A 10,664-nucleotide genomic window follows, 5' to 3' on the forward strand; every position below is an offset into this window, starting at 1 on the left:
GCAGGGAGAGTGGCTTTTGTCTATATTGAAAAAAGTTTTTACGTTATCAGTGGTTCTACATTACAGTTGAAATCCGCTTCCTTTCTGTGCTTGATTTTCTTACCCTTATCAGATGTGTAGAACCATTTTACATCATCGTTCCTCATATTCATCTCAACAGGCTCACATATCTGCAGCCTCTGAGATGTTAATGCCATCTGTTTATTGTTTCTCCGCTCCCTACCTCAGTAGCTCCACTGCACTCCAGAGGTAATGAGTTTGCAAATCTCTAGGCTTTGCACACCCAAAATATTTTCTCATAAAACATAAGAGGAGGCCAAGAAAAACAACAAAGTGGCAGCATACATTATGGTATGTCTGCCAGTTAAGCCAAGAATACATTATGAAGAGTTTCTCTCTGCTGAATAGATCAAGGCAGCTATAATCAATTTTGGGAAGCAGAAGTTGAACATACAGTACTTATGTTATAATGTGAAACCATATGTCTTTTTGGAGTAAAGCAGGGAGAAAAGCAGAGGGAAGAAAAAAAAAACTAAGATTCTGTAGAATTATAGCAATCTGGGAAATACCAGAAATTGGGAATATTGGGAAATTGGGAATATTTGGTAGGTCCTACTGAACACAAGGAAAACAATTTAAGTACTAAAATGTGTTGAATAACACAATGAAAATTAAGTGAGAAAGATCTAATTAAATGAGGCCTGCTATTGGGCTTCACACCCACAATTCATTTTTATTACCTTGACCAGCTATGCCAAAATAAGGCATCCAAGGAAAGTTTATACTATGCATTTATAGTTCTCACTGCACAATAAGTTTAAATTACCACCCACAATCATATGAACTCATGCTGCAATATCAAATTTACCAGACCAGGTTGTAAGAGGTCCTTCACAGAAAAACCCAAATGATACCTTGAAAGCATGCATGCATCATGTGACCACTTAACCACATGCAGTCAACTTTAGGAGAAAGAAAACAGAATATGGTCTTCATTTATCTGGAATTCTCTCTGTTTCCCAGCTTGGGGATTGTGCCAGAGAATTGGGGTATGGCACAAAACCCTAGCCTTGGGGAATTTGGGAAGGAGCCAGAGGGCAGTCATGAGTCAAACAGATTTAGGTTTACTTGATGCCTTTGTAGGAAAGCACATATCTAGAACACTTACTGTATGTAACCCGGAGAGGGGAAGGGTAAACAGTATGGGAGACCTCAGATCATCAGGCCAAAGCATCTCAATAAAAGCCTCTATCAATGAAGGTATATATTTGTTTCATGTAGGTGCATTTGTTTTCATTTATTTTTCTGAATATGCCAGTTCCTCTGAGTATGTATGAGTGTGCATTCATCAGACCCAGAGGGACACAATTATCCTTTATTCTAAATACTTACATTCATCAGTTTACCTTTGAAGAGTTATTTCCACAAATGATGGGAAAAACATGACAGGCTGATGTGAGTATTACAGAAAATGTAAACAGATTAACAGCTTTCCACTGTGTTCATCTATGTTTTTATATGATTGTCTGGTGTTTGATAGTAATGATTGCCCCAGGAGGCAACACAAAGAGAACAGAAGTTGGAGGCTGAGTGAAGTAGGTTTGTTTTTGTAGCAGTGATCTGAGCAGAGCTGTAGGTACACCTTCATAAAGTCTCCCGCTGCCCTCTTCTTTTTTTTTTTCTTAGTTTTCCTGTGTACACTTCTCCTTCAAATTCCTACAGGTGTTCCTGTTTAGCTTCCATGAATACCTCATGCAGCCTAACGCTCTGCAGAGGTTTGATTGACAAACAGAATGGATTAATTAAACCAAGATGAATTAAATTACACAGATTTTTTTTGAGTGAAATACTGTTAAATCTGTCCATTATTATTGTTGCATCTGATCCTCTTATCTCACCACAGTAAATACTCCTTTGAGAATTTGACTTGTGATGACTTCAGTGCCAGGAGCAGGGCAGGGCATAATCCTCACTGAAATCTGATTGGCATTGGCATTTTATACTTGGTTACAAATCATTCACTGACTGCTTGACGTCTACGTCTCTCACATCACCAGACACTTCTCTTGGTGATGCACTGCCAGGCCACACCTGCAGCCATGACTTAATTTCCCTTGTTTTGGGACTTTCAATCTGACATTCTGTAGGAGAAACACATGGTGAATTTGATTGAAGCAAACACCTTGCTTGCTTTGGCTGCATATTCAAGGTCATTGTCCTGCGTTACCACCTGCACCTTGTCCATGTCTGACAGATGAGGTATGCCTTGGATTATGAGCCAGTCTTTTTTCCCCCCATTCTTCATTACTGGAACAGGTTGATCTATGTCTCATCTCATCTTTGGCTCATAGGGTTCTTGTGATGTCTTTGGCACAGTCCAGACTGTAGTCTTGGTCTGTGGGACAGGTGGTCTAAATATGTCATCCACTGTATTGGTCTTCTATAGTCTTCCGGATTATTTGCAACCGCCAACTCATTGTTTCTTACTTCTTAACCGTGGACATTATTTTAGTGAGTTAACATCTAGTACTTTGGCTGATTGATTAATTCTGATTTTTCAGCATCTTGTTGTCCAGCTTTACCAACATTGACATTTCTTTAGTCCTCATGTAGACAGACAACGACAGAACTCGACACTACCAGAATCAACTTCAGGAGCTACTTGGTTGCACCAGATGTATGTCAGTCAGCCTTGTCGTGACAACATGAGTGTTTACTAACTACAGATTTACACATCACTAAATTAAATCAGGTTAAAACACACAAACTACCAGAGATTAGATGTTAAAGAAAATGTACACCTTGTAACTGCCAGGTGTCATTTATATGTAGCTAGAGTAACTGACAAAGCTAACATTAGTTTGCTAATAACATTATGACCCACATGACTGAAGGGGAAATGAGGTAATATGGAATACAGTTCTTAATCAAAATGCTATTTCTATAATGTTAATAAACTGGGAAGATTTTATTTCACAAAAATGACTAAATATAACTCATATTACAAAGAACTGCTACTAATGTTAGCTAGACATAATAATGTCAGCTAGTTTAGCTTAATAGGATATTTCCCACTCAATCCAAACTGTATTTAAATAATGCTAACTCTGAAACATATTTCTTTATGTATGCAAATATGAATAAAACATACATATGATTTCCAGTTAAGCTTAATATTATTTCCCGCCAAGAAACTGACATTTCGGAAGTTCTGTTATAGCTCATTGTACAATGACTTTCTGATTGCATAATTACTTGAGTTTACATGATTGCTTGATCTTATAATGTTTCCTAGCAACTGATTTTACTTATTGTTAGCTCACACACTGCAGAAGATTTTATTTTATTTATTTATTCAACCTATTTTAGTGAGGTACTAGTTTGAATCCAGTCGTTTCTAAGAACTTAAGGACTTTACACATAAATTTAGTTATGGATTATGAGGGGCTGGTGCCACCCAGACCCTCTGCTAACTCCTCTCTGCATAAGGTAATCAGAGAAGCAGACCTATGCAGAACAGAGAGTACATATACAAGAAAGAGAGAAGTATATACAAACAACTGAGTTTATGTTCTCATCTAGACCCAATGAAAAATTACAGTCTCACTAAAAGTCAACATACTTTTACAAAACAGGCCCACAATTCAAGAAAAAATTATAATAAATGCCACATCAACGAAGTGATATCCTCTGACACCAAAATAATATGAGCAGAAATATCGCTTCAGTAATGCACTCAATGCACACAATTACTGAAACTAGACATATTACCTAAAATCATTACCTGTAATTACTTACAATTTGTCAACCATGCAAAAATTAAAACACTAACTAGAAACATATTCTTGTAAATTCTATGACTTGACATAGGCTTTCCATCTCCCTAAAACAGAGAAAGCTATAGAGGGGAAACAAAATGCCTTGATGGCAGCAGCGCTGCGTGTAGATAGCTTTGAGTTAGATTCCCCGAGATCCAGATTATAAACTTTAAAACAGTAACTCTGAACATTTTAACCAACAGATGTTGCTAGTGATCATTCCAACCCTGCTGCCCCTAATTCCCTGATGCGCAGGCTAGATGGGGGTTCAACTTAGGCCCAGGCAGCCGCCAGGCTTGGAATAGACTGAGCTGTAGACGCAGTACTTCATCTTTGACTTGCCTGTGATTAGGTATTTGCATATTATCATTTTGGAATGTCCAAACAGATTATAGGCTATTTATTAAGGCTGGTGGTACGACCCAAGCGCAGACACACCAGCAGGCTGGTACAGACAATAAGTTCCTAGAGGCAGATAGAAGGTCCATAGGAAAACACATGGGAATGTAAGCAGACGATCTGACCAGGAGCTGGTGGAAATACTTGGGAAGAGGGTCAATGTTTGCCGACTCAGGAACAGGCTCGACATTGGCCAACTCAGGAATGCCTCGGGAACAGGTGGGATGTTGGCCAAGATGGAACACATGAGATGTCAGCAGGGAACCCTAATGCAGGAACAAGTGAGACAATGACAGGGACAACAGGGACCCCGACTGAGGAACAGGCAGGATGTTGGTGGGGACAGGCTGACTCAGGAATAGACAGGGGATTGGCAGGGGGAAACTTGGGAGTGTGGTGCTGGGCAGCTGAGTCTCCCAAATATGTCAGGAGGCCTTCCATGAAACCCAGTGAACCTGAGCCTAATCGACTGGAGCGCAGGCAGAGATGCAGGCTTAAAGCTAGCCAACTGGAGTGCAGGTCGGAGGCTAGCCGACTTGAAGACAAGCTGGGAATCCACTAAGGTAACAAAAACCTTAGAGGACGTTTCCCAGGCCATAAACCGTCTATGCAAAGGGCTGGCATGGCGGAGCAGTTGTCAAGGCTGTTGTGTTGCACATCATTTCTGATTCTGTAATGCCGGCATGTTATCTAAAGTCACGCAGTGGGGCGGCGTTGTTTCATTCAGTGTAAACAAGCAAAGGTGGCATGATAAGGGTCTTCTTAAAGGCAATGTAGCTGAATGTCTGTATAAAAGAGACTACAGCTGCCTCTGTGTGCTCCCTACCAGGAACCCTTTGCCAGTAACCTTGGATGTATAGGAAGGTACAAGACAGAGAGGGGGAGGAGAAGGAGGCCAAAATAAACAGGGCTGAGACAGTAATAGTAGGAATGGTAGGTCCAGAGGAGAGAACAAGAGAGAGCCCAGAGACGAACTGTGACAATATTGTGAGTTGTGTTTGTGTGAGGTTCTGTTTTGTAAGTAAATTACAATAACAAAAAGGGAGATACGTCAATCATACAGTTGGAATGTTATGTAGTGTTTGAGTCAATTAATAAATGGCCCAAGGGCCCACACTGTTCACTGTGGCTGAATGATCTTTTACTGTCGCCAGCGAAGACAACGAAGACAAATATCATATTTTGTCATGCATCAACAGGAACACAAGAGGAGTATCAGTGACACACACACACACACACACACACACACACACACACACACACACACACACACACACACACACACACACAGGAGCCTATGTTGCTGAATCTGACAGAGGGGGTGTTAGGGGAGGCGTGGGCGTGTACCCGATCCTCTCCAAAGCAGTGTATCTTTGATTTGGGCTTTTAGAAGGCGAAGTGACTTGGAGGAGCACAGTTCCTCTCTTTGCTCCAGTGATCACCTTTGCTGTGCGACTGCGGCTCGGGGGGCAATTTGTATTAAGGAAACTGCAGTTTCCTCTCACTTCAGCGTGCAAGTTACAGGAAGGATTTATGACGCCATAAATATGAGAGGATCCACGCGACAAACCTCCTCCGCTCCGTTATTTGACGTCTGGACCATATGAGATGAGCCGCACATGGATCTACACTGAAGTTATTGGATTTTCACTCGCGGGAGATTAATTTGACAAATGCGCTGCATCCTCATCAGGCTATGATTATTTTTGGGAATATCTGACATGGCAAGGATACTATCCATCCTCGCGAAAATCATGCTTTTCAAAATACTGGGATTAATTCTCCTACAAGGTACGTTTGCAAGCTGCAAATTTATGCCTATAGGCTTCATCAATATTTTTTCAGTATATTTGTTTAACTGCTAATTTGTGCATTTATTTATTTCTACCTTTTGTTTTACAATAAGGTGTCTTGACGTCCGATGCCATGGTCAAATCAGAGGTCACCCCTGGAAGTCTCCCAGACTCCAGCAGGGTGTTTGGCTCCGGGGGATCCTCGAGCACACAGCTGTCTGAGGCAGCGGAGACAAAGTCCAGACCTAAGCGCTGCACCTGCTATTCCTACAAGGATAAAGAGTGCGTCTACTACTGCCACCTGGATATCATCTGGATCAACACTCCCGAGTAAGACCTGTTTGTTTCAATATTATAAGGTGTCTATAATTCCACCCGGACGTGCTGCTATTGTGCAAACTCCAGGCTTGCACAATACCTCGTCCTTTGTCAGGGGATAAAGAGCACCAATTAAGACTATTTAAAAACCAGATTGGCATGCGGTTGGTTTGTGCAACTCAATGGGAGCACTTAAGCCAAGAAACTGTAGCAAGTCACGCCCGATAACTTCTCCCCCGAGGCGCCAGACGCAATCATAGTTCAAGTGATGGCAAGCCCAGCAGAAAGCAACTCGCCTTGCAAGGTCAAAATCTGACTGTAGGGATGTGCGACTATTTCTTTCTCTCTCTCTCTCTCTCTCTCTCTCTCTCTCTCCAGTTACTCCTTTATCACCCTCTCATCCTCACAGTTGCCGGACATATGAGCCATGATACAAGTCCTGTGTAACATACTTCCCTGGCAAAATTGATTCAGAAATTGGAAATGAAGTCTGAGTGACAGCCCTGCATTGATGTCTTTATCAAAATGGTTCCTGCACCATGCAAAAGATTAGGTTGCATATATTAATTTGCATGCCTGTCTCCTGTGCTAAACTAAAATCCATGACAGAGCACATACTGAATTCATGCTCTAATAAAACAAACAAATCCTCTATCAAAGCACTTACAACTTTGGGGACCTAACAAGCACAAAAGTGGATATTCTTATTAATCATGGGCTTGAGTGAACATGTGATAATAGAAGTAGCTAGTATCTGACGTGCAAAGCTAAAAGTCAGCATTGGTTGATTCTTAAAATGCTTTATTCATTAATTTGAGTTGTTGAAAGGGAGTTTTGTAGTTATGAAAATAGTTTTTGCTGCTTTCAGAAAGAAGCGAATAAATGAATAGAAATGACTTTAAATTCCCACAGATTATATTAATTAACTTTTCCTTTGGTATAACATCTTGTGCTGTATGGACAAGCACTGAGGAAGGTAACATAAAGAAAGTATCATTATTGATAATAGTGGAAGTAATTTGACAGATTGGTTCTGGGACCACCCATACGGTCATGTTCTGACCACCAAAAGTCAGGGGCTGGTTCTGGACAGAGGTAAGTTCTGTTGGCTCTGCAGGGGATGAGAGACCGTGTAAAATGAACATTACCAACCCGGCATGTTTAGAGTAAGTGGCTGTTTTTCACAATTTGCGGTTACACAATGTATGTTCAACATGGCCTTGCATACTGCAGATTAGAAACAATACCCTAAAATATAATTTACAACATCTTCTTGTGTTGAGGAATGGTGTTTTGTTCTACCACCTCCAAGCTGCATATTAAAACCATTGGCAGGACAGTAGAGAAGCATTCTTTCTTCCTCTTTTATCTTCTGCCAAGACTGCTGTTGGCATTTCAGGTAAAAATCTCACTTTATTACTGCTTTGCAAGTTGGGACAAATTGACATAGTTTAAAGACCGAGGTGGATGATGACACATACAATAATTTTAATATTAAGGCATCAAGTGTGTTTTCAACTTTGTGCGCTCACACTGCGGCGAGCATTGCTCTATGATAGAAGATGAGCTCCAAAAGAATGATATGTTTCCTTTGAGCAAAAGGTTTCACATACAGAAAACACCCACACCCTAAATTCTCCAGAGGAGCCACCCATTGCTTCTTGCTTACAAGACTGTGGTCATAGGTAGCCTCGAAGTGTCAGTGTGCGTATTTATGATTCCTTCTTCTGTGACCTCTCCCCTGCACTACAATCATAATTAAAGTATTTAACTCAGCGTGCCGTATTGTTTAAAGGGCAGGATTCCTCAAAGCCCTTCTTTTAACATCAGATAACAGCCCCCAGCTGACATCAGTTCCAGACCCTTTTGGGATGCATCAAAACACAGCAGCCACTTAACTCTGAACAGGTAAAAGGGTAATAGGCCTTTTACCTCAAGGTTAATCAGGTTTACAAAAAGAAGTATATTGTATGTAACAGCTGCCTTGAGGGCTATTAGAAGACTCTCGCTAAATATAACAATATCTAATACTGATATATTATTTTTCTCTGTATCCTCAAGAATGTGATTTATCACACATTTCTACTGTTACTGAGGAAAATGGCCTCTGTTTGTTTTAACTTCTTAGACGCACTGTGCCCTATGGAATGTCGAGCTACCGAGGCCCTCAGCGTATCAGACGTGCTGCTGTCGGACCACCAGCTGAACATGAGGGGGCAAAGACTCAGCGCTGCATTTGTGTTGTACTTGACGGAGATCCCCAGTGCCAGGATTTTTGTCTGTCAAGGTCAGTCTGATTCTTTCTGTAAAAGTGACATGGGATCCTTTTCGGTCTCAGTCAACTTGTCAAGTCAATATAAGTGAAGGGTGAAATGAATAGCTTTGACCTAATCTGATTAAAAGGCTTCTGGTAGTAACACCAAGCACAGGCAGTTTTGGATTGCTACCAAATTTTAATAGTGAGACTTTGAGTGCTCTCAGATATGAATATAGATGAATATATGTGATTAAATTCTGCACTTGCTTTAAATTAAGAGGTTACACTTTTTTTTTTTAAAGGAATTAGTTGAGATTCAAAGAAAGAAACTTAAATGGTTAAAACTAATTGTTGGTTGAATATTTGTATGTACATTGTTGAACATTAATTGAACATTAGAATGTTCAATAAAGATCAGTAAAATGTTACAAATACAAACCCTCTGTAGGTTGACTATCTAAATTAAGAGTAACTAACTAAGTTTTAGCGAGTGGGTCATGTGTGTTTAGTCTTATGAGACAGAAGAGGTTATAAAAACAATGAGGTGTGAGTGAATTGTCTCTATTGTCTTTCATTCAAAGAGCAGAATTTTATCAAAAATGTATCTGAACGTTGTAGTTGTAGTTAAAAATGCACATGTGACATCATTTTGTCTGCATGGTATTACACTCCTGCACTGAATCACTGCTGTGCCCTACGCTTTATCCTGACATACACCTCCCTAGCAGCGACACAGGCCGCAACAAGTGTGACTGGTCTGCTTGGTAGTATGTCTCCTCCATGTCTCCCAGTGGCTGGATAAGCGCAGAAAATTCACCCTGCCTCTGCCTCACTCAGTTTAATGGTTGTACACACAATGTCCTCCGACATCTTCTCTCTTTTCTGTGTTGAAGCAATTTCAGTGACAGTAAAAGTTCAGCATTTATTTGCTCCAAATCCAACGTCCGCTCAGTTTCGGTCGCCATTGTTTGAAGTATACACACAGTGGCGCAGAAACCCGACTGGTTGCATTATGGGAAATGTAGGATCCAGTGTTTTTGGAGTTTCATCCATACTAGAGACTAAGAAATCAGGATACGTCAGCCTCCCCTGCTTTGATTTTGGCCTGTCTCTTGTAAATCCTCTAACACTAGGCCTAAGGAAGTGCAATACTCAATCACTGGATTTGCCCTTTAATATGACTTTTTTAATGTGAAATGTTCTCTTCAAAGCCCTCTGCAGACAGTGCCAGGCAGGAGTCTCCACAGGGTCCCTGGCCCTGGATGACAGTTTGACAGCTCTCCATCTTCTGCTCTTCTTCTTGGGGGACTGGACTCTTCACTCCTTTGCGGGGCCCCTTCACTCTCCGTTTGGCACTCTTGCCGCCACAGGTACACTCACAGTCAAGGAAAGAACTTTGAAGCAAGTTCCATCAGGCCGAGTGGTTTCAAGAACTCTTGAGCAAATTCAGTTCAGATCCCTGGAGGCTATTCCCTTTTTGTTCCCTCCTAAGAGCAGCATGAGGATTACTTGCACCATAATGCAAAATAATACAATAGCCAATGACTTTGCTTCTGTCAAGCTTGTGCAGACAAACCATTTGTATTCACACCTGGTTACAGATTGTTGTGGACTACACTTGACTCTATTGTGCAAAACAACGAGATAAACTTGTATCAATGTATAAGAGACAACTACTACTTGTGAGAAACCATGGAAATCAGAGGCAAGGTGTGGTTTGTGATAGCTTGCCTTTAAAAATATCAAAACATGCAAACAAAAAAGCTTTTGGCCACTTGTGTTCTTGGGCCAACTGGTCTTTGGTTTATGAGACTACTTACAGTCCATCTGGAAAGCAGTCACACTCTGATAGTTTTTTTTTTAGCGTATCAGTTCTTTCAGCAGTAATATATCGTGCTCTGTACAGCTGAGCTATCGGTGATATTTGTTGGGCTTTTACCTTACCTCCACTGACTAACTGTTGTTTTTCAGTTGAAAACATTTATCTGCAGTGAAATTTGTATTGAACCATCCCTTGCTGAGTGTAGAGTCTACTAAACCAACCAAAAACACAGTGAGTCCCACATACAGTGTCCCAAT

General features: G+C 40.9%; 1 protein-coding gene across 1 annotated transcript; it reads left to right on the top strand.

The window, feature by feature from the left end:
* The first annotated feature begins 5,713 nt into the window (after nucleotides 1-5,713).
* Nucleotides 5,714-10,286, top strand: LOC111219135 (endothelin-3-like). The gene is made up of 4 exons (XM_022741730.1): nucleotides 5,714-6,008; nucleotides 6,124-6,340; nucleotides 8,457-8,615; nucleotides 9,797-10,286. The coding sequence occupies exons 1-4, from the start codon at nucleotides 5,939-5,941 to the stop codon at nucleotides 9,849-9,851; spliced, it is 501 nt and encodes a 166-aa protein (XP_022597451.1). The 5' UTR covers nucleotides 5,714-5,938; the 3' UTR covers nucleotides 9,852-10,286.
* Nucleotides 10,287-10,664: the final 378 nt, after the last annotated feature.

Source organism: Seriola dumerili, unplaced genomic scaffold (assembly GCF_002260705.1).
Source record: "Seriola dumerili isolate Sdu_G_001 unplaced genomic scaffold, Sdu_1.0 BDQW01000056.1, whole genome shotgun sequence".
Classification (NCBI taxonomy): Eukaryota; Metazoa; Chordata; class Actinopteri; order Carangiformes; family Carangidae; genus Seriola; species Seriola dumerili.